Here is a 25,394-nt window from a genome sequence, read left to right on the forward strand (position 1 = left end):
AAATACCGTAAATTAAATTAAAAGCGAGATAAGGCCAAAAGCATGATACTCTAGCTTAAAAGGGAATATCCGGAATATTCTTATAAATTAACAATATATGATGGGAATGTATATAATATAATATAATCTGTATATGTAACATGTGGCAACGCCTTAGGCTACCCCACTAATCAAGTGCACACTCGTCGTCAGCGCAATATTCTGAGTATAAAGTTGAAATACTACGCAGCATCGGGACAGCATTTGATCATAATTTGATTGAGCCTCTGCTGAAGTTATCTTGTGAAGGTATGTTTTGGAGTTGTGTAAGATATGGCAACTCGCAACCTATAACGCGTGCGCACTCAAGTTATTCAATAACAATTGCTTCAGCTCGACAGGGCTCGGCATCTTGCACTCTCAATCTTATCTGTCTCTTCGTATACCTAAAACGCTGCGCAAATGGGAATTCAGTGCATAAGCTTTTTGTTGGAATCCGACTTCTTGATGCGGGCGATGAGCTGAGCTGAACTAGCCATTTCCGTATCTTCGTAGTACGAGCTTATAATTATATTCATTCACGAAAGTGATATGAGTATATTGGCTTTTTGCAATGTCCGTCTTGTTGTCCGTCCGTCTGAACGCAGTTTATTTCGGCGCTATTGAGGCTATTAAAATTTGGAACACATACGCGTGTATATCACAGATTTATAAAGTGCTAAAATTTTCTCGATCCACCCACTTTGGGCGTGGCAAATCGGAAAATGCATTTTCCGATATACCAGGAATCATATTAGTTGAAGAGCTAGAAAGCTGAAATTTGGTATGTAGATCCGCGTCGACCACCCAAGACTACGAACTATGGTGGATATATCTACGCCCATTGGGGGCGTGGCAAATCGGATGAAACGGTATCTCCTAAAGTTGTAAATGTAGAACGTTGAAATTTTCAATAGGAAATCAGGGTATAATGGTTTTGTTGAAATGTATGTAACAGGCAGAAGGAAGCGTGACAGACCCCACAAAGTATATATATTCTTGATCAGGGCGACGAGCTGAGTCGATTTGGCCCTCTCCGTCTGTCCGTATATATGAACGCGTCGATTTCAGAAGATATAAGAGCTAGAGACCTAAATTTTTGTAAATGTCCGTATTTAGAGTTTATAATTATATAGAGTTTATCATTAAAAATCGATAACTCATCCCGATATTTGTTATCGATAAACCCCCTTATCGAAAGTCAGCTATAAAATTATATCTCCTACATCTTTGGAGCTACAGTCTCCAAATTTTAAATGTATATCTACCTCCTCACCCTAACATTTGTAAAAGGCGTATTTCAAATACTATAGACTTGTGCTTTGGCTAATACATGTATATCCATGTTATGATCATAATCTAAAAGTTTCATGAAGATCGTATGTCCACAATCGATAAGTTCTCATAGTAAGCGCACACTGCAGCCCATTTGTATATATATATATATGTGTGTGTGTGTGTGTATATATTTTTGGCGCTATTGATGCTAGAGACCTCAATACGCGGGTTGACCACCCAAGTCCAATGAGCTATGGGGGATATAACTCTGCCCAAAGGGAGCGTGGCAAACCGCAAAAGTTTATATCTCCTACAGTTCCTAAGCTGAGCTACAAGCTTCAATAGGGATAAGCAGTAACCAGCCAATAATTTCTCTTCTAGTGGGACTATCTTTATGAAACGTGCGTGATCATATGATTGGAATGCGTGTACGTTCTAAAGCACAAGTCTCTAGTACTTTAAGTCCATTTTTTACAAATTGGTGGTGAAGGAAGCATGGTATCCAAAATTTGTAAATTACAAACTCTTTGTCTCGATCAACTGTATATACACAGTAAATCAGAAGTCTCTAGGTATAAAGGTGTTCAAATTAGGCTGAAAACACAAACTCGATTTTTCGATTATTCTTGATAAAAAAGTTATCGGATGAGTTATCAAAAAAAAGATAAACTTGTACTGTGTAACTTCTGAGATCGACGCACTCATACGGACGGACGGACAGGGCTATATCGATTTAGCTCGTCGTGCTGATCAAGAATATACAGCGGCGAGCACGTAGGGATACATGTTGGCTAAGTCAACTTTAAAATGCCTGTAAAAACATAAAAAATTCATGAATCTGTCTTTTCAGAATCAGGTTCATTTTATATATTTAAATAAGATGGTAAAATCATTTGTTTCACTTTTTGATTCTAAATTCAAGTTTTTCAGATGGATACATAAAAAGAGCTATGTATCCACTTTTGCTCGTTTTAAACTTTTTTTTTTTAATTTACTATTTTTAATATTTTTTCCAAAGATCTTTAGCTTTAATCATACTAGCAATGAGCTTAGGCATACTCTCCACCACTTTTCCAAAAAAGCCTGCGGAATTTCGCTCAACTTCGCCTGGATTCGAAACTAAAACCCATTCATCCCAGTCGGTGGTATATCTTACATTGAGAGTCTTTTATTAACCAATGACCCTAAATTTTAATAGGGTTCAGGTCTGTACTTTGAGTAGGCCACTCTATTATCAAAAATTTTTGTTAATCGAGTTAATTCTTGACGATTTTCGCTTTGTACTGGGGGTCATTGTCCTGCTGAAACACGTCTTCTTCCTCGGGAGACGCACTATTATCCACAAAATCAGGAAGGTAGGCCTTCATATTATTCAGACAGCCTTCGTTAATAATAAGTCCATCGATCTCAACCAGCGGGTAGATGTTCCACCATGTGAAACAGCCTCATACCATCAGGCACACCATGATTCTATGATTCTATGATTCAGCTATCTACAGAGGTGTCTGTCACGTATGAATGTGTGTAACAGGAGCTCAGGTTGAGTGAGAGAGCATCTCTTTACAGCGTTGACGGCATATTCTAAAAATACTGAAAAAATTTGACGAATACTTGAAAAACACGGTTTTCTCCCTAAACATTTAAATTTCCATTGATACTCATTAGGCTTGATAACAGTGACAGTTTTCGGTCCTGCTCTCATATTATACAATAGTATAGAAGTAAATAAACAAATGTAGTCAGTCAGTCTACGGCACAGCCTCAGGAGAACCTAACTATTCATAAAAAAAGCACATTTGATAAAAATAATACGCGTGCGTACAGAAGCTAAATATCTCGAAAGTTCAGGTATTTGTTTGTCTCAAATATAAATTTGTGTAAATTATTTATATTTATATTTCTCGATTGTTTTATGTGGTTTTTGTATGAGGGCATATTCAGTATTACTATTAATAAAAATGCCGCGTCCTAGAAGATCTAATCTTTCCCGGCGGACCCATGATGCAATTAGGCAAGGGAATATCGCGAGTCAATTATCTGACGAACGAGAAATCTGAAGAACGAGAAATCGCTCGAGAAAGTACCCAGCAAGGAAGGGCCTTAATTCGTACTTCTCAAAGAGAGGCAGCCCGTGAAACGGAAATAAGAAATGGTTTAAGGATTGATTTGAATCGAGCAGCGTTTCGATATGATTGCACCATTGACTACAGCTTGAATCGATTAGTTTGCATTGGTCCAATGGACGTTGTTTGCTAGCATTGTGGCGCATTGAAGTTTGCTGGTGAAACGCCCGGTTTGTGCTGCCTTAGTGGTAAAGTGACATTGCCATTAGTGGCAATGAAGAAATCAACACAGCTATAAAAGAGCAATTCTCCAATGCTTCACGAACATCATGCATTGATCAAGCTATTCAAGACTGACTATAAAGTAGTAATCAGAGTAGATAATAGACCAGCTGGAACACATGAACGCACATTTAATGCTCCAACAATCGATGAAGTGGCAATCCTGATTGTTGGTGAAAGCTTGGAAGCACGCGATATTGTGCTTACGACGCAGTACTGGGCAACTACAAAGAATATCTGAACCGCACCGTTCATATGACGCTTTACAATACCCGCTGATGTTTTGGCAAGGAGACGATGGATATCACTTTAATATCAAAATGATTAATCCATTGAATGGTAAAATCATTGTTTTCATTTTAACTTTATATACATTTCATTCTGTTTGCTTTTGGTACACAGAAAAAGTTGTCACTCTTAATTTAGTAGAGAGTAGCTGTAAGAGTCGTAAACCTATTAGGGGTTCTAAAATACAATTTTTACTGTATTTGTTTCAGGTGAGGAAAGTGCCAAGAAGGTTAGTTAGATGAATTATTACGCATATCGTTTGATGATTCGTGAAAATTCTGACAATTATTTGTTGCGATTTCGTCGATTGTTTCAACAATACTGCGTTGACATGTACGTGAAAATCGAGACGGAGCGCCTGACTTTCATCCGTTTGAATCAAGCTAAATTGCGTTCGGAAGAGTTTATTCATTTACGCGATGCAATAATCACAGGAGGAGATTCTGAAAATGTTGGTCGATTGACTATTTTACCAGCGACATACACAGGTAGCCCGCGTCATGCATGAATATGCGCAAGATGCAATGAGATAGGTCAATCTTTGCTATTTGTGGCCTCAATCTAAAAAATGCGTGTTTTTCTCATGGTCAATTGTACGTGGCATGCTCACGTGTTGGCAAACCATCCGCATTATTTCTTCTTGCACCCGACCAACAAACGAAGAATGTCGTTTACCACAAGGTGCTTGAATGAAAATCCGATTAATAAATTAATCAGAGTGTATCCAAACCTGAACAACATAGCTTTCAACAATTTTTTCCTGTAAATAATGGATAGGGCAATGCAACGTTTGCCGGACCAGCTAGTTTATAATATTAGACACATTACGTTTGTTGATTTATATTTAGATGATTTATAGATTTATATTTAGATAATTAAAAAATGCTTATTTATATTTATATTCATACTGTGGACATGTGGACGTTCACGGGCTGCCTCTCTTTGAGAAGCACGAATTAAGGCCCTTCTTTGCTGGGTACTAACGCGGCGCTTTTCTCGAGCGATTTCTCGTTCTTCGTCAGATAATTGACTCGCGATATTCCCTTGCCTAATTGCATCATGGGTCCGCCGGGAAAGATTAGATCTTCTAGGACGCGGCATACAAAACCACATAAAACAATCGAGAAATATAAATATAAATAATTTACACAAATTTATGTTTGAGACAAACAAATACCTGAACTTTCGAGATATTTAGCTTCTGTACGCACGCGTATTATTTTTATCAAATGTGCTTTTTTTATGAATAGTTAGGTTCTCCTGAGGCTGTGCCGTACACTGACTGACTACATTTGTTTATTTACTTCTATACTATTGTATAATATGAGAGCAGGACCGAAAACTGTCACTGTAATCAAGCCTAATGAGTATCAATGGAAATTTAAATGTTTAGGGAAAAAACCGCGTTTTTCAAGTATTCGTCAAATTTTTTCAGTATTTTTAAGATCTACTATCCTACTTGTAGCGGAGACAAATCCAACAAATCAAAAACCATAAAAATTGGTCCAGCAGATCTCGAGTTATAAGTGGAGAAACACTTTTACACAATACTCTTTTTTATATATATAGATTATGTTTACATATATTTCTATATGTGGGCATTCCACTAAAAAGGTTAACCACAGCCAAAAAATTCAAAGTCAATGAAAATATGTTCTGCTAACATATTTTCATACCCTGCCCTAATCAGGGCAACGAGCTGAGTCAATTTAGCCCTGTCCGTCTGTCTGTCCGTCCATATTTAAGAACGCGTCGATCTCAGAAGATATAAGAACTAGACTCTTGATTTTTTCCTAGGTCCGTGAATATCACGCTCATATCGAGTTTTTCTCCCAAAATAACTACTCCCAATATTTTGTTATTGATTAAACCCCTTATCGAAAACTAGTTATTTAATTATATCTCTTACATCTATAGAGCTACAGTCTACAAACTTTAAATGCACACTCAAATGTATTTTATATAATTTCGATTTTGTTGTAATTTAACCCCCAAACCCAAATATCCACACACACACACATACTCACAGTTGACAGGAGCTGGACTCGAGCTAGCAACGCACAAAACTGAAGTCGTCCTAGCAGGCAGTAGCAAAAACGTGGAAACTGCCAATATAAAGATAGGCAACGTCAGCATCACATCAAAGAGGGCGATAAAGTATCTTGGCGTCATGTTAGACGCGAGATTATCTTTCCGCGAACACTTAGAATGTGTGCATAAAAAGGCAGCTGATTCTTGTGGAGCTCTCTCAAGAATTATGCTTAACACGCGGGGACCTAAACAGCAACGACGTCTCCTTCTAATGAGCGTCATAAGGTCCGTCATCTTCTATGCTGCGCCAATATGGGCAAGAGCGATTGCAACGCCGAGCTACAGCCGGGCCATTTGCGCCATCTACAGACTGAGCGCAATCAGAGTCAGTAGCGCTTTCAGGACTGTCTCAGATGGTACCACTGGAAGATTTGGTCACACGCGACTGCGCGACGCAACGCTATCAGGGCGAACATCGAGCGAATAAGAAAGCTGTCCCAGACTAAAGTAGCGCATAGTGCTTGCGAAGCAATGCTTTACGGCCGTCCTGCAATCATCGCACGCTATCCCAGTCACCATGCATCTTGTAATATAGCTATATAATTTTGTTAATAAGCGAATAAAAAACAAGTAAGAAAGCTGTAGTCGAGACTGCTCGACTACAAGATCCCCTGAACCCTTCGAGCGATAGATATTTCAATCATTTTTCGCTTCTTTCTGCTTACACAAGACACACACACAGACACACACGCCCACGCATAAACACTCATTGGCTGCAGTGAGCGCTTACTATGAGAACTTATTTGCTTAATAACGATGTTTAATAACTATTTTACGATCTTCATGAAACTTTCAGATTCGATTCTGTACTCGAGCATTATTCCATTGTCAAAGAGAGACCTCTGTATCGATCAATAATTTTAAATATACGAGGAAAATGCTGATACCTCGCTGTCATCGTATAACATAATCTAGATAATACTCATAGATGGAGGAGGAGGCAATGCATGCATTTATTTGGGTACTAGATCTAAGATCTACGATCTTACCTGTATGGAGCAAGAATAATTATGGTATACACAGACCACCAGGCATTGACATTCGCTTGTGGGAACAGTAATTATAATGCCAAGCTGAAATGTTGGAAGTCTAGGATTGAAGAATACAATTGTAAACTTTTTTATAAACCAGGCAAATCAAATATATTCGCAGACGTTCTTTCACGAATTCCACCACAAGTCAATACACAGAGCACAGGTTCTGCCTCAGATTTCATAGTAACGGTACACGGTGCCCTCCAAGATGCTTCAGATTTAATCCCTTACATGGAAGTGCCCATCAACGTTTTCCGAAACCAGTTAATATTCGACCCATATATAACTATGATTACCAGAATCGTAAGAGGAAGGCTCCAGTCGCGACTGCTTGACTGGGAGATAGCCTGAACCCTCTAAGCTGATATTCTACTCATTCTGCACATCTTTTATGCACACATGTAAACACACACATCCACACGCACGTAAATCACGCGCTCTACGAAAAATCAATTTTTCGATTATTCTCTTATCGGACGAGTTATCGTATGATATACACGAGTCTACATTTAAAATTTCAGCTCTCTAGCTCTTATAACTTCTGAGATCTAGGCGTTCATACGGATGGACGGATAGGGCTATATCGATATATAGCCCATTTTCTATGGGTTCAGGGTATAAAAAGAAGAGATAAAGAGAGAAAATGCTGAAGTCCGAAGATTGAATATTTCTTCTCAATTATATCCTTAAAGAGATTTTTGAACTGGATTTTATGTTAAAGTTATATGCATGTATTTAACAGAGTTAACAATTACTTTACAGCAAGTACAATTGATTTGATCAGTGATTGACATTATATATATAATCTGAAATCTGTACTAACTATAATAATCACTTAGTTACTTAGTTGTGCATTTATATATAATTTAAATATAATATTTAAAATCTTCCAAATTACCAATTGAATAAATAATCGATTTCTTGACATTGATCATTCTTTAAAACGTGAAAATATATATTTTGTGCAGTATCCGATTTTGATCTTGAAGCTACAAATTTCAAATATATACTTGTGTGTCTAGGCCCTATTGTGAGTATAAGCTCCTAAAACTAGTTGGATAATTATCGCTTTGCTTTTATTTTATTTCAAATAATCCGAATGTTTTTCGACAGGTCACCAGTAAATTCCAGGTCGATTTTCCTTTTGAAAAATTCAAACTTCTCTGCTTTGATTAGCTGTAGGTATTGATTCCGGATTTCTTTTTCTTTTTAACAATAATATCTTTTAAATAGAAAGATGATTTTAATTGTATTTATATTTTAAACTTTAGCGAACTGTTAACTAAACTGCAGCACTCTATTCATCTCTGTCTTTTTTGGTTTCTTTGATATAGGTACTGGAATCTCTGTCTGTCTAGCCTGGCCTACAGCCATTTACATTTTCTAAATTTATAAGCAATCGAACGTTGATGTACCTACTTGGAGTGCTTAACATATGAATTTAAAATAGGCTCCCATCCTCATTCTACTAGGCAGGCTGCTCCCGACTATTGGGCGGATAACGAGTCATCACGAAATCGTAGTTTCAAATTAATTCGAAAGCCAGGCCCTATAGATTCTTTTGGATGATCATTGCGATTATAATGATTATTCGAACAAGAATATGAACAGTTTGCTTTTATATTCACATATATAACTTATAAAAATTATTCTTTTGGACTGTCTAAAGACAAACCGAACAGACTTTTTTGGCTTCCTGAACATACATATATGTACGTACGTGTATACGTGTATATGTACATGTACAAATTAGGGAACGCTTCTGTGTACCACTTGGATTCATTATTAACCGATTGTAGAACGGCAAAGTCAGCTTTCTAATCACACCTCACATATTTCCGTACTAGTTTACAGTTGGAAAAATTAAACAGAAGATGTCGCATTTCGGCCACTATCGATCGTTAGATTTGAAGCGCGCATGCTGAGGGAAGCCAAAGACAGATTGCTACGATAGATGGCGCTTGGCGAAGCATTCGCTGTTAGCAGCAAATCCGTATTCTCTATGCTCGGAACGGAACAATTCTTTAGGCCATTGCAAAAAACAGCTGTGTCGTTATTGATCGATCGAGCTGGCAACGTATGCATTGTTGGCAGCAGCGTTTCGGAGTTCAGCGTGCTGAGAAATCCATCGAGATTCAAGCCATTTGCATTTAGCGCCACGGTTCGGGCGCTATCTTCATCACAGTTCTCGCTTTCAGACGCGCTTTCATTATGCCCGTAGAGCTGAAGACGGGAGCTTAACAATTTATTGCAAGCAGGACACGATCGACTCGACAGACTTTTATCACGTCGTCGAAAGATTTCTTGAGCACATCTAAAAATAGAAGAATAAACAAGTAAGCAAACTCTAGTCGAGAATGCTCGACTAGATACTACCCTGAACCCAACTAATAAAAATGCACATTTAGTATGGCTAAAATTTCAATTTTGATGTATTTAAAAATATAAATGAAATACAAAACTCACTTAATAAAATATAAAAATATTTTGAAACAATTAAAAAAATTAGCATCAATTGCACCGCTCGGTGCGCGAACCCGCGACTTTCCGATCGAGTGTCACGCAGCTACTCACTACGTCACCTCACTTTCGAAAGCCGTTTTGGCAAAACTGAAATAGATTCACTGCTGCAGCGCCATCTAGCAAAACTAAAACAAACTAACTGCTGATGTGATTCTAAGAATCTGCTAGAATAACCAAACTTTTAAAAACGCACATTTAGTAAAAATTTCAATTTCGGTGTATTTAAAAATATAAATTACATAGAAAACTCATTGATGAAAATATAAAAATATTTTGAAACAATTAAAAGAATTAACATCAGTTGCACCAATCGGGGTTCGAACCGCGACCTTTCGATCGAGCGTTATGCCGCTAACACACACACGTATACGATACTGTTGTAGCTGCTGCACGTACGTTTGTTAATTGGCCAAATATTTGATGATTTTTAATTAATTTATGACTGAACGGAATTTAATGAAACTTTCAGCATATGATCTACATATTATATTGAATATTTGACAAATTAAAAAAAAAATTAGCTATACTGGCATCTGACTTGAACTTGAATGTTTTTATTCGATAAAAACATAACGGGATGATTTATCGAATTTTAAAAGCAAACTCGACATCCGCGCTGTATATACGGTCATTAAAGCTCTTATATCTTCGGAAATCGCCGCGTTCAAACATACGGACAGACGGACAGACAGACAGACGGGCCAAATCAACTCAGTTTGTCGCCCTGATCAAGAATATATTTACTTTGTGGGGTCTGCCACGCCTCCTTCTCCCTGTTACATACAATTCAACAAAACCATTATACCCTGATTTCCCATTGAAAATGGGTTCAGGGTATAAAAATCGAAGAAGAATTCTCAGATTCAATCCTACCGCCCACGTATTGAGTTGGTGTTCAGGCCATAGTTTAGCTAGTTTTGTAGTACCCATTAATTCATACCTTGAATGGAGTATGTGGGCACAAGGTAGTGCTTCTAGGCTAGCCGGATGCATGCCAAACACCTCTCCACACGCACCGCAATTCAGGCCGAGCGCCGCGTCAGTCTGATCGGCTAATCGTAGATGAGTGTTGCACTGATCTTCATCGCCTAGGGCCCGATATATAAGTGCCAAGCGACTTCGAATTTTTCGTACTAACAGCTAAAAAGATCGAATATTATTATTTTTTTATTTTTATTTTTTCATATGTGGCACTTCTACCTTTGCTCCAATGGAGCTGGCAACTTCCAGAAGCCGTGTGTTGAACTCTAAGGGCCTGCAATTGCAGATCTTACTCTGTAAGCGTAGAGTTTCCAAACATCGGGCAGCACCATCCATTGCCTCCATCTGACCCATCCGATCGCCTAAGCTAGCCGATATTCCCATTGCTTGCTCGTACTGTCGAAAGGCCCTCTTAAAATTGAAGATGATTAAAACGATTTGTCATTTACCGCAAGTAATAGTGCTCTAGTCGAGACAGCACGAGTACGAGATTCCCTGAACCCTTAGAGAAACGCAGGGACTTCACTTCTCCTGCAACTTAGGCTATGTTATGGGAACATATATATTGAAAATTTTTCTAGTAGATGATATTCAATCCACAATGTTTTACTTATTTTTGATAACCTACATATATAAACAAGGAAAAAAGTTCTAGTACAGACTGCTCGCTACGAAATCCCCTGAACCCTTCGAAGAGTTGATATTTCAAAAACTCTTCTTCTTTCTGCTCACACAAGAAACACACACACACATAGGCATGCACGCATAAACACGCATGAACTGCAGTCTGGGCTTACTATAATTACTTAATTGTTTAATAACTTTTCTTGCTGAAGGACTATCTTCATGAAACTTTCAGATCATATTTATAATCCAATTACATATAAATAATACAAGCGATATATGTACGTACATCAATATCCATCTTTTTGCGGTAAATGTCGCCCATCACTCTTATGCTGCGTGTATATGTGGCCTGATCACCGGAAATCAATGACAATCTAGTTGCTTCCTGCAAAAAAAAAAAAAAAAAAAATATATATATATATATATATATATATATATATATATATATATATATATATATATATATATATATATACACTGCTGGTCTTCGGTTAGACGGACTCGTACTTTCGTTAATATATGCTTTTTGACTTATATTTGGAAAGCAACTTTAAACAAGTAAAAAAGCTCTAGTCGAGACTGCCCGACTACGAGATTCCCTGAACCCTTAGAGCATTAGCTATTTCAATCATTTTTCGCGTCTTTCAGCTTACACAAGAAACGCGCACACACACACACACACACACACACACACACGCACGCACACACAGGCATACATACACACACACACACATACACCAATACATACACACACAAGCATAAACAGTCATGGGCGCAGTGTGCGCTTACTATGAGATCATAATTGTTTAATAACTTCTTTTGTGGACATACGATCTTCATGAAATTAGATTATGATTATAATATGGATATGCATGTATTTGTCAAAGCACAAGTCTCTAGTATTTGAAATACGCTTATTACAAAAGTGAGGGTGAGGGGTGGACATAGAGGTGGGGCGTAAATTTGAACAAAAACCGAAATTGCATAAATTGCATATAAGCATACATAACAAGTAAGAAAATTCTAGTCGAGAGTGCTCGACTAGATACTACCCTGAACCCAACAAATAAAAATGCTCATTTAGTATGGCTGAAATTTCTATTTCGATGTATTTAAAAATATAAATAAAATACCAAACTCATTTAATAAAATATAAAAATATTTTGAAACAATTAAAAAAAATTAACATCAGTTGCATCGATCGGGATTCGAACCGCGACCTCTCGATCGAGCGTCATGCAGCTAACACACTAGGCCACCTCACTCCTGCTAGTGGCGCTGGCAAAACTCAAATAGATTCACTGCTGCAGCGCCATCTACCAAAACTAAACGAAACTAACTGCTGATGTGATTCTAAGAATCTGCTAGAATAACCAAACTATTAAAAACGCACATAAAGTATAGTTAAAATTTCAATTTCGGTGTATTTAAAAATATAAATTAAATAGAAAACTCATTTATGAAAATATAAAAATATTTTGAAACAATTAAAAAAAAATTAACATCAGTTGCATCGATCGGGATTCGAACCGAGACTTCTCGATCAAGCGTCATGCAGCTAACACTCTAAGCCACCCCACTCCTGCTAGTGGCGCTGGCAAAACTCAAATACATTCACTGCTGCTGCGCCATCTACCAAAACTAAATGAAACAGCTGATGTGATTCAACGAATGTTTTTGTTGCAGCTGCTGCACGTGCGTTTGTTAAATGGCCAAATATTTGATTTTTTTTTATTAATTTTTGACTGAACGGAATTTAATGAAACTTTCAGCATATGATCTACATATTATATTGAATATTTGAGAAATTAAAAAAAAAAGGAAAATCATTCACAATTAGCTATAGTGGCATCTGATTTGAACTTGAATGTTTTACTCGATAAAAACATAACGGGATGATTTATCGAATTTTAAAAGCAAACTCGACGTCCGCGCTGTATAAACGGTCATTTAAAAAAAAAATTGAAGTCTCTAGCTCTTATATCTTCGGAAATCGACGCGTTCAAACATACGGACAGACAGACAGACGGACAGGGCCAAATCGACTCAGCTCGTCGCCCTGATCAAGAATATATATACTTTTTGGGGTCTGCCACGCCTCCTTCTGCCTGTTACATACATTTCAAGAAAACCATTATACCCTGATTTCCCATTTTCAATGGGTTCAGGGTATAAAAAGTTTTGGAGACTCTAGCAATAAAGGTGTAGAAGATATAATTTTATAACTGGTTTTCCATAAGGTATCGATAAAAAGATCGGGATGAGTTATCGATTTTTAATGATAAACTCGATATCCGCGCTGTAAATATGGACATTTAAAAAAATTTTGAAGTCTCTAGCTCTTATATCTTCTGAAATCGACGCGTTCATACATACGGACAGACGGACAGGGCCAAATCGACTCAACTCGTCACCCTGATCAAGAATATATATATTTTGTGGGGTCTGCCACGCCTCAGGGTGTAAAAAGTTTTGGCAGCCAAGACATGCCTAATAATTAAATAAAACCGTTTTTTTACAAAAATTATGTGTGCGTCTAACCTAAGACCAGCAGGGTATATATAAAGAGCGGTAGGGAGAAAAAGAAAGAGAGAGAGAGAGAGAGTAGATAGCTTACCATGCAATAATCGTGGGCATCTCCCAAATCACCCTGCTTACGCAGCGAGGCTGCCATACGTAGTAACGCGGCCCTGTGATGGCAAGAGTTGAGATCGCCTAGCTGTAGGGATCTGGATAGGTCGTATGCTTTAGATGCGTAGGTCGCACTCTTATTGTTATCCTGCAAACGACTGAATAGCTCAGAGAGCGCCACATACACTTGCAATTCCAGGGATGGGTCGCCAATGGCCGTTGCGATCTTATGTGCACCCTGCAAGCCCTCCAAGGCCCTGGAGAATCCACCCATTTCCAGATAGACCCTTGCCACAGTTAGATGAACCAGCCCGCTGCGGCATTTCGTGCCAGACTCGTTGTACAGCGAGTGCCGCGCATAAGCCAAAGCTCGCTCAAGTCCACCTAAGCTGGCGTGAGCGCGACTCAAATTTAAATAAGTTTCGGCCCTCATATTTGGGGAGTCCAGCTCTTCGGATATGCCTAGCTGCTGATGCCCAAAGTCAATCGCATCTCGATACTTGCCCCAATCCATGTGCGCCTGATACAAATACCCCAACAGCTGAAAGCAATCCTCACGACGACAAGTACTCTTCAAAGCGCTACGCCAGGTGCGAACAGCAGCTGTTTGATTATGCTGCTCGTATAAACGTAGGCCGCGTTCAATCTGTGAAGGGACAGCGAAAACGAGAATAGTATAGAGAATAATAGAGAATAGTATATGTACGTAGTTACCTTTCGTCTGGCTATGTACTCCCGAAGGCTTCTTTGGCATGCCCAAAAACAACCAAGTATGTTGTTAACCTGGCCTGAACGAGGGAAGCCGTGTCGCACCCACAATGAATGGCCTCCTACATCAGCATCGGGGCTAGAGCCGTAGCCGGCAATTCTTGAATAGTTTTCATCAAATTGGCACAGATCTATTTAATATATATATAAATATATACATATATATAGATATATACTGCATGGCGTGTATACCAATAAATATATATTTTTTATCTTCTTTTTATTTACAGACCATTGGAATTATTCAGTAAATATCGTGATCCATCAGGTGACGCGAGTAAATGTGTTGCTGACAAATTGTGACTTTGTGGTATGCTGCGGAATGATTATGATAACATTGATAAATAAATAGACATTATAAATAAATATACATTATTATATATATATATATCTATATATATATATATATATATATATATATATATATATAATATATATACCTATATATATACCTGAGCAGATCTTTCGTTGCGATGCTCTCCCATGACATGGCTGAGCCTCGTTACCGTGCTAAAGACGTGATGTCAGAAAGTAGGATAGTCGCCCCTAGATCACTCTGAAATTATTGAGCATATATAGTTAACAAGAACATTAAGAATTGAGAATTTTTATTTATTAAGTATATTTTGGATATATACAAAGCTTATGTAAGAATCTCTAGTATATCTGTGCTATTCGATTGTTGGATACTACCCGACAAGGTATCTGGGATCTAGTGGCCCTCATTTTCATTCGTAAATAACTTTCGTTGTAAATAACTATAATCAAAATATTCTATTTTCCTATTTTCAATATGCTTTATGGAGCTAGGGTATTTGATGGTAATACATAGCTCCATGCCACACACGCTATTAACATGCAAGAATGGTGAACTAGCAGATATCTTCCTTATAATTGTAATTATGGCCAATTTGCATGAACTTTCGATTGCCGATTTTGAAATACCTTTTTTGCCTGTAAATACAGGGTATACATAACATCTGAAAATCTTAATAGAGAAAAGAGCTTTTTATGCAACTCGAGGACAAAATATGGCTCAATACACGTGACCTTGTACACAGCTTCACTTCTGAATGCACTTTTTCTTCACTTGACTCTCAAGGCAATCCAACCCCCCCACCAATCAAACACCCAACGCGCATACTCTTAAACTCAATTTGTAAACTCGAGTTGTATTAACCAACCTATTCAGGTATACAGTAGGCGTATAGTTATTAATTCACAAATTGGTCACTTGAACATTACTGCTTATTTATTAGTTCAACAAAAGTTAAATGCCAGAGAAATGCTCTTATTTGTTTGTGTGGATGCTGCTGGTGCTGCTGCTGTTGCTGCCAGATTGAGAGTTGACGTTTCTGACATCCTTTCGTTCCAGAGTTGTCAACTTTTATGAAGGCACGCCAACCGAATGGTACCGGAACATGAACTAGTTCCGTTCTTCTAACGTACTTTGTTGAATTGGGTTGGTACATATATATATGGCATATTTGTATGTTATGTTGTATTTCATACAACGAAGTTTGTACATTATAGTCTGATTTGACTTACCACACCCCAGCGGCGGAATCAGAACAGTGACTTGAATGTTAGATTTTAGAAATTTCTATCCAAAAGAACCTCTAGTCACATGTACATATATTTCAAACGACTTGAATTTGAATGAATATTGTTTGTTGTTCCTTAATTTAAAGGAATCGCTACTCCTCCACTCAATATATACGATAAAAGCGAGCACCATTTGGGGGATGCCAGGAAGGCGAGCTTGCTTCATGAAATAGGCGACTGGTGGGTTTGCAGCTTGCAGGCAGTGAGTTCAGGGACTTTTCGAATCGTCATGTCCTTATGTAGAGCAGGGCTGCATACGATTATGTCAGCTGCTGTCCATCTTCATAGAGCTTTTGGGAGGCAGAGCCCCATAGATCTCTTCCATATAGGCAAGAAGAATTTTTGTAAGAATTGTATACGAATTTTCCCTGAAGGCTCTTAAGAGCCTTCTTTCAATGCGGACACCAGACTGAGAAATCACTGAAAACAATTCGGCAGTCTCTTCTTGTGGAAAGCTCAGCACATTATAGTCCAACACCCAGAGCAATACAGTGAAACAGAGGTCTCTGGATGGTGGCATCGTCACCTCCCGCACAGTGGGGCAGGAATACTACCCATACATTTCTAGACAGTTAAGAGACAAATCGTAAATTTACATTTTTTTTTTATTTGCATTGATACATGTTTCACTTCTCCACTCTTCTTCGTTTTTTCAGCTTGCCTTCGTTCGTATTCGTATTCGTATTCATATTCATATTCGTATCCGTAATCTTCTCCATCTAATAGTACACATAAATATATGTAGTTTCGGTTTCTCGTGTTGAATGCATTTGCTTATTTGACCTCTTAAATGGTATTATTTAAGTAGATATAAATTTGCTGGGCTACAGTAAAAATTACAATTTAGTCTGCCTTCACTATTCCAACTGAGTTTTTATTTTCTTTCTTCTGTTCTTTTTTATATTATCTCCTTTTCATGTATAAGTGTATATACATACAATTATATTCAGCTATGATTGAATTACATATTTTCCTCTTTTGATCGCTTCCGGCATTACATATATATGTATATATGTATGTACCAACGCCTATGAGTTGAATGTTATGCAACTTTCATCTAGCATATTTATGAGGGCCATTTATTAAGTGAATATAAGTGTGTGTGTGTGTGTGTGTGTGTGTGTGTTTGTGTGTGTTGGTAATCTGTGACTGCAAATAATTATAGAGTAGTTATAAGTGGTGGTACTGTCCATGCGATTGCATCTGTATAGATGGCTCTGCAGGAGTCTGCGTCGGTTTTCTGTCTGTAAGCTTGTTACATAGCTTCTAGAGCAGCACTGGCCCTGAGTTTGCAATTAATGCAGTCTTTGTGACCGTGTCTAATTTATATGAATGCATAAGCAGAAATATATTCGGCACAGTGGGGCAGACGTGTGAAGGTGGAGACTTCAAAATATATCTGCAATTAATAAACTGACTTTGAAAGGGCGCTAATTGACAAATCAAAAATACATATCGCTATAACAAAGCAATGGTCTTCATGGCTGCAGACTAACTCAAGTTGATTGTAACACGCGTGTTAAAGTATCCAAAGTACACAAACAATCATCGAATGTTTTTTAATTAATATACTTATAAAGTCGAATTGGCTGATGATGTTCGAAAGCGAACTGCTCTAAATCCGAGTCTAAAATCTGGAGAGCTCTACAACACCAATGCAGCTCACGAGTTTAGATAACATTTGAGGTCAAAATATTTGGCTACTCTTTTACCTGTGGCAGTGAAACGAAAAGAAAGCGGTTCCTAAGGTAGACATGATAATAAGTTGAGATGTATGTTGTAAGTATATAATTATATGCATTGTATTGTAATGTAGTGTATTGTATTGTAATGAGTTTTATGGTATCGTATTGTATTTTTGTATTAAATTGTATTGTATTGTAAGCGTAATCCTAATCATCTCAAACTGTAAGAATGGATACATACTATTGTATCTACACTTCTCTGTTGCCTATTTTTAAGAGAGTTTGCATTGAAAAGTATTTAAATATAAATTATTTAAACTTAGGACATTGATCTTGCTTTTGTTACTGCTTTCGGATTCTGATTCTGATTCGGATGTGATAAATTCGGATTATTCGTAAGTTTCTGCATTAAGCTTAAAACGAGAGCGTTTACTATCATTAGAGGGCGCTATAAAGGGTTCTCCAAGTGCCATATAAGAAATAGAAGTGTGTGAAGGACTCTCTTACAATTAAATGCTCTCTGTGTGTGTGTGTGTGGGTGGGTGTGTGTGTGTGTGTATAATGATTCAGTATGATTTGGAAAATACAATAAAGCCAAAGAAGGCTCGCTCGTTTTAACTCAGAAAGAACAATTCTTTATATATATGTATATATAACACCGAAACGAACCAACTCGTTGGTTTCTTTAAAAGTATATATATGAATACTACTTATGTGGTATGTAAATAAATTTCATGTTCTGAATGTGAAGCAAATGGCTGCATCAATACATGAATTGCAAATTCTATTTGTTTTTTTTTTTTTTTTTCTTCTTCTTCTTCTTTATTAAATATACAATTATTATAACGTTTCACCTAAACTTTTTTGTTCGCCTCCCATTTTTCACACAAATATTTTTCTTCTTTCTTTTTATATAAAATTTTGTATGTAAGTTCTATAGCATATATATTAGATATATATATACTGCTTCGTTTCATTTACAAAATTTCAAAATTTAAACTAAAAAGTAAAACAAAAACAAAAACAAAAAAGCATAAGAACTTAAAAACTTACAGTTGAGAGTTCTTTGAATTTCACCTTTCCCATATTCGAAATACTTAATATACGAATAATAACTGTAAATGTAAATGCAATACGAAAAATTCATACGCTTTTTGATATAACAAGTACATGTTTCATATTATCGTATCTATCTCTGTTTGCCATTGGCCTTAGCTGCTTAGTGTCTAATTTCCTACACGTGTTTTAATCTTCTCCTAAAGTATGGTATTAAATTTATCATTTTTATTTTCAGTCAAAACTGTCGTACAAGGCAGCTATTGTACGAGAAGTATATTTATATATAATGTAAGTTTGCCTTTTGACTTCAAACGGGGATGATCATCGAATGAATTCACAGATTTTACTTGAAAAACTTCAAAGTCAACAAAGAAAATTATAAAAGGTTACAAACGCGTAAATGAAATGAAAAGGCGCTCGATTGTCGAGTATTTTTTGGCTTGCAAGGAGGATGCAGAGAATTTTACTTTAGTGTACTTTAGTTATAATTATACTGATAATGTAATAAGTCTAACTCCTTAGCTCCTTTAGCCCGATTTAAATCAATTTACATGGTTTCAATTCTTTGTTTTCGAACAGGGCGATCTGACATAAAAACTATACAGAAAAATTAAAAAAAATAAATAGAAGATATTTACAGAATGAAATTCGATCAAACAATCAACAAAATTTAGAACCAATCAAACTAATATGGAAACCTGTATTTATGTGTAAAATTAGTTTTATACCAATTATATTAAAGACAAGAGCTGTTAATTTTTATAGGGACATTATTTGAGTTTAGCGAGAGCAATACAATCGTCAGATGCCAAGGCAAACCTATTCTATATACTCCAATCTTAAATCTGTAATCGGCATTCTATTTGTTTACTTATTAAGTTAAATAATATATATTTATATCGCTACAAACTATGTTTTAATGCGCTTGAAATATCTTCCTCATTTTTAAACTTATTTATTCTATTTTCACCTTTCTCCTTCTTTTCATCAATTATATCCTCTCTCTCTCTCTCTCTCTCTCTCTCTCTCTCTCTATCTATCTACAATGGAGGACAAAAGTATTTTGACAACGCATTGCAAAAACTTTAACCGCTTATTTCTGCGTGCTGAGAGAAGTAATGGTACCCATTATATTTTTTAGAGACAGCAAACATACTAGGCTTTAAGTGATTCATGACATGACTCATTATTTTTCTATAATTATTTGCATGGTGGATTATCATTATTTGGGTGGACAAAAGTATTTTGACATTAATATTTATTAAATAAGGTTAGACAAAAACTTAACAATGGTCATAGTAACTAAAATATTAATAAGAATTAAACCCTCCTTTACTATCTGCAAGCGTCTAGGGATCGATCTAACCAAATTTTGTAATGTTTCTATTGAAAAATCCTGCTAAGGTCCTCAAACCTCAGCAATCCGTCTCCTTGGGCGTTCTTGATAAGTCTAAGCTACGTTTTACTTTTGCGTAAGCCTGCACATTCTCTATAATATTGAGATCAGAGCGCTGAGGTGGCCAATCATATGTATTGACTTCAATATTCCCAGAAAATTCAGTTAAAATATGGACCTTGTGGCATGGAGCATTGTCCTGCTGCAGTATACATGATTTTCCAATGAGCCGGTAACCGGAATTCGATGAGTGGTCATTCAGGACACGTAAATAATTATCCCTCTTCATTTTTTCATTAATTAATATCAAATATCCATAATACTTTTCCCCAGAAGAATTGCGGCTTGCCTATGAAGGTTTTAGCAAATCGATACCTTTTTAGTTTATTTTATAGTGATATTAAGAGTATTGGAACATCTATAACGTAGAAAAATTTTTTGCCTTTTTTCGCCGACTTGTGATAGTATTTCTGCTTATTGATAATTTAGGATTATTTTTGGGCTTAATCGACATTTGTTAATATGATGCGACCTTCTACAGGTTTTTTTGAATGAATTTTCCGATCTGGCCTTCTTGTTTGAGTGAATCAGTTTTTTATTTTTTGTTAATTTAGTTGTAAATTGCGCATAGAGGTGCATTTTATAAGGCTGTAAGGTTTTCCACGGAAATACCTGAACAATTCTTCGTTCGCGACTAATTTTTTAATGATTTCACTTAATCACGTTGTTTGCCCATAAGTTACCGAAAACTATGATCAAATAATGGCTATTATTAAAGAGGACACCAAAAATAACTTAAAAAGAAAAATATGTATTTTTGAATCCAAGCAAATTACCGAAAATGAATTTGAAAGGGAATGTCAAAATACTTTTGTCCACCTAAATAATGATAATCCGCCATGCAAATAATTATAGAAAAATAATGAGTCATGTCATCAATGCAATATTATGGTCACTTAAAGCCTAGTATGTTTGCTCTCTCTAAAAAATATAATGGGTACCGTTACTTCTCTCAGCACGCAGAAATAAGCGGTTAAAGTTTTTGCAATGCGTTATCAAAATACTTTTGTCCTCCATTGTATCTGTTTGTAGATTCTTCAATCGATCTTATATTCGAAATACATAAGAATGTATATGTATGAATATATTTATGTAGAGTACTCCCTAATAATATGAGAGCCGCAAGTCTGATGTTATAAAATGATGGCTTTTCAAATCGATATCCTTCAGCCAAGTCAGCCATCCAACATTCAGCCATTCAGCACGTTCAGCATATTCACCGATATATACCTAGTGCTTCAATACGACGAGCCATTGTGTTATTTAGTGTCCAAAATAAATAATGAAATGTGTAGAATATGCCGGCGATCAGGATTGTTGTTACAATAGTGCCACCTGGAAGCCAACTCCAGCTCCACAAATAGACATCGATAGGGCGATTAAGTGTCGCTTGACCCGATCCACTATTGTAGGTCAGCTCTTCGTTTTTCACTACTTCGTTTGGATGCTTGTCATAATTGTGATGATCATCTGAAATTTAAGAAGCGATTGAGTTGACCAAATTCTTAACAGTTTACTTTGGCTAATTTAATTCAAATTATTAATTGTCAAGTAATTCAATTAAATACTCATAATACTCATAATACTCATACATAGGAGGTTGGTTGGCATTGGTCGGGTTAGGCACAGCGCGATATTTTCATGATATATATATATACATATATATATTTTATTTTTTTTTTATACCCTGAACCCATTGAAAATGGGAAATCAGGGTATAATGGTTTTGTTGAAATGTATGTAACAGGCAGAAGGAGGCGTGGCAGACCCCACAAAGTATATATATTCTTGATCAGGGTGACGAGCTGAGTTGATTTGGCCCTGTCCGTCTGTCTGTCTGTCCGTCTGTCCGTCTGTCCGTATGTTTGAACGCGTCGATTTCCGAAGATATAAGAGCTAGAGACTTCAAATTTTTTGTAAAATGTTCGTAATTACAGCGCGGATATCGAGTTTATCATTAAAATTCGATAACTCATCCCGATCTTTTTTTATCGATGAAAAACCTTATCGAAAACCAGTTATAAAATTATATCTTCTACACCTTTATTGCTAGAGTCTCCAAATTTTGAATGTATGCTTATATGCAATTTATACAATTTCGGTTTTTGTTAAAATTTACCCCCCACCTCTAAATTCACCCCCTCACCCTCACTTTTGTAAAACGCGTATTTCAAATACTAGAGACTTGTGCTTTGGCAATTACATGCATATTCATGTTATAATCATAATCTGAAAGTTTCATGAAGATCGTACGTCCACAAAAAAAGTTATTAAACAATTAAGTTCTCATAGTAAGTGCACACTGCAGCCCATGCGTGTTTATGCGTGGGTGCTTGTATGTGTATGTGTTTGTGTATGTGTGTGTGTTTCTTGTGTAAGCTGAAAGACGCGAAAAATTATTGAAATAGCTAGCACTCCAAGGGTTCAGGGGATCTCGTAGTCGAGCAGTCTCGACTAGAGCTTTCTTACTTGTTATACATATTTTCTTTTTATCAGTATTTTTATTCGACAAAGTGTGTTGGTTAAAGCTTAATAAACGGTTCTTTTATAAGTTGTTTTCACAATTAAGTGGAAACTATTTGCAGCACATTTCAGTTTAATTCAGAAGGTTTTACTCAAGTTCCAGGTATTAAAATTTCTCCTAAACTAGAAAATCAATAGCTTGAATCGCAACGAAATGAATTATGTTCATACGGACAAACAGACAACAGCAAGAAGTAACATTGTAGAAAACATATAATCATCATCTATCTCGTCTTTCATATCCCATATCGCACTTCTCTTCTTTCATCTCTCATATCAGAGCACACCTGTCGCATTTCGTCTCTTATCATCTGTTCTTTCTCTAAAATTTATTTCATGCCATTAATCACGCTTCACTATTTCTTATACTTGGGCCCGGACAGTTACAATATACCCTTTTTAGTTTTTTGAATGCCCCTGTAGATTTGTCACCATTGTCAGTCTTACGGTGTTTCTCTCCGCTTACTTTTGAAGATGCGAAAGCACATACAGTGGCCGGGACAGGTGTGGAGGTTGTGGTGGTGGTAATACTAGGCAGGTGTAACACAGGTAGTTAATGGCAGATGCATATGCAAATGCATTTCTAATGAATTCTACTTACTTTTCGTCTTATTATTACCAAGGACTGTCGAACTGTGGGATGATTGTGTATAATTGCTAATATCTGTATTAAGACTGCCTGAGGTTGTTTGAATTTTGATATTTGTGGTATGTTTCGGATGGAAGAATTGCTTCCTATTATTGTTATTGTTAAGTATGTTAGTTGAGTTAGGATTCGAATTTGAGCTTAAATTGGAATTTTTTATTCTGCTGTTTGACGTTGAGTTTGCTGTTGTTCTGTTCGTGTCCACACCCGAGCTAATGGCCCACTTATTAATTGGCCAATTGATCGTGCTCTGCACAATGTTACTATGATTTGTGTCAACAACAACCGGCGACAGGTAATACATATCTTTTTTGCCAACTTCCTCTTGTATGTTGAGCTGACTTGTAGTTTCGTCCTTACCATTACTATTCATATTGTTCAGATTGCCTTTGTGATGCGGATGCTGATTATTCTGTTGCGTTGGAACATTATTAATTCGTATGCCAGTCTGTATATGATGATGGTTGGGGTATGGCATGTGAATGCCGCCTCGTCCAGGTGGCAGCATATTTATGCTGCCATGGCCAGGTGAGAGCATTATGCCAGATCCCCCAGCTACTCCTGTCCCTACAGCTCCGCCTCCTTCAGCTATTGAGTTCGGTTGAATGGGTATGCGGTTGAACTGATCAATGTTTGTATTGATCGAAGTGCCAACGGGCTTCATTTGACCACCGCCACCAGCTGCTGATCCGCTGCCAACGCCTATGCCAATTGTATGAATTCCATTCGGGCTATTCATATTTCGATTCAGATCAATATTATCGACGCCTTTGTGTATATTGCTCGTTCCACCACTGTCCACTGCTGGCACATTTCCCAACATTGTTGTTATCTCCGTTGTCTTGTTCTTATCTTCGGGCGCACAGCACACTTTGAACACAACTTTCATGTTATTTGTGGAACAGCGACCACCTATGCGACGGTATAAGTCGTCCTTTGATGAAGTCGCTGCAATTTGAAAATATCAAAATCCAAACAAAATCAATTTACAACAACTACCTCCATGTAATTCATAGTTAATATTTTACAAATAAAATCAAACAACATTGAAATAAATTCAAACACATTACAAACTACGCTAAGAGATGTCCAACTAGCAGATGTCGTGCATCAAGGTAAAATAGTTTTATTAAAATATATGTCACAGGCAGAAGGTATGTAGGTCGGGCTTAGAACCCTTAAGAGCTACATTTAAAAAGTTGGAAGATTATCGAATTCGTTTTAAAAATCGAGTAAGTTATTAACAAAACTTGTTTCTTGGTATATTTTCCGATATTCCAGAAATCATATTAATTGAAGAGCTAGAAAGCTGAAATTTGGAATATAGATCCGCATCGACCACCCAAGATCACGAGCTATGGCGGATATATCTACGCCCATTAGAGATGTGGCAAATCGGACCTGAAGATATAGTGATTTTTTTAATATTTTGGACATTATTGATGCCAGAGATGTACTCGGGCTGATCACCCAAGACCAAAAAGCTTTGTCGGATATATGTCCGCCCACAGGGGGCGTGGCAAACCGCAAAAGTTTGTATCTCCTAAAGTAAAAAAACTAGAAGCTTCAAATTTAGATACAGTCGACTCTCGTTATTTCGAAAATCAAGGGACTCTTAAAATATTTCGAATTCTCGAGTGTGTAACCATATGAGTACGAATTACTGAGTCTTAGCAATGATTTTTAGTTCGAATTACTGAGTGATAACTTTGAATTAATGAGAGGTTCGAAATAACAATAGTCGGCTGTAGTTAAGTTACCAGTAACCTCCTCTATCGATGACCTACAAATAATTTTTACGCCTCATTAGGGGTGTGGCATATCGAAAAATACCCT

The 25,394-nt window shown here is 36.8% G+C and overlaps 2 protein-coding genes and 2 long non-coding RNA genes across 9 annotated transcripts in view; 1 reads left to right on the forward strand and 3 right to left on the reverse strand.

Moving 5' to 3' along the window:
- Window positions 1-19,991, forward strand: LOC149268304 (uncharacterized). 2 transcript variants are annotated; one of them, XR_016270786.1, is made up of 2 exons: window positions 1-288; window positions 14,815-19,991. It is a non-coding gene; the product is annotated as an uncharacterized LOC149268304 (long non-coding RNA). The 2 variants fall into 2 exon arrangements; XR_016270785.1 differs by lacking the exon at window positions 14,815-19,991 and adding an exon at window positions 5,959-9,081.
- On the reverse strand, window positions 7,763-15,806 carry LOC108617765 (43 kDa receptor-associated protein of the synapse). Its single transcript, XM_089472746.1, has 9 exons — window positions 15,769-15,806; window positions 15,037-15,140; window positions 14,817-14,899; window positions 14,531-14,715; window positions 13,803-14,462; window positions 11,472-11,570; window positions 10,778-10,969; window positions 10,518-10,717; window positions 7,763-9,368 (listed from the first exon to the last, which is right to left on the reverse strand). The coding sequence occupies exons 2-9, from the start codon at window positions 15,072-15,074 to the stop codon at window positions 8,918-8,920; spliced, it is 1,908 nt and encodes a 635-aa protein (XP_089328872.1). The 5' UTR covers window positions 15,075-15,140; window positions 15,769-15,806; the 3' UTR covers window positions 7,763-8,917.
- Ephrin (ephrin) overlaps window positions 16,777-25,394 on the reverse strand; it is a 16,423-nt gene continuing 7,805 nt past the window's right edge. For all 5 annotated transcript variants that reach the window (XM_089472745.1, XM_089472741.1, XM_089472743.1 and 2 more), the window contains exons 4-5: window positions 23,919-24,506; window positions 16,777-21,859 (exon numbers count right to left, since the gene is read on the reverse strand). In XM_089472745.1, coding sequence (XP_089328871.1) covers window positions 21,606-21,859; window positions 23,919-24,506 — 842 coding nt within the window. In that variant the 3' untranslated portion in view covers window positions 16,777-21,605. The remainder of the gene's footprint in view (window positions 21,860-23,918; window positions 24,507-25,394) is intronic.
- Window positions 22,859-23,912, reverse strand: LOC149268305 (uncharacterized). The gene is made up of 2 exons (XR_016270787.1): window positions 23,514-23,912; window positions 22,859-23,442 (listed from the first exon to the last, which is right to left on the reverse strand). It is a non-coding gene; the product is annotated as an uncharacterized LOC149268305 (long non-coding RNA).

Source organism: Drosophila arizonae, chromosome 6, assembly GCF_054131065.1.
Source record: "Drosophila arizonae isolate 15081-1271.41 chromosome 6, UAZ_ARI_1.0, whole genome shotgun sequence".
In the NCBI taxonomy this organism is placed as follows: domain Eukaryota; kingdom Metazoa; phylum Arthropoda; class Insecta; order Diptera; family Drosophilidae; genus Drosophila; species Drosophila arizonae.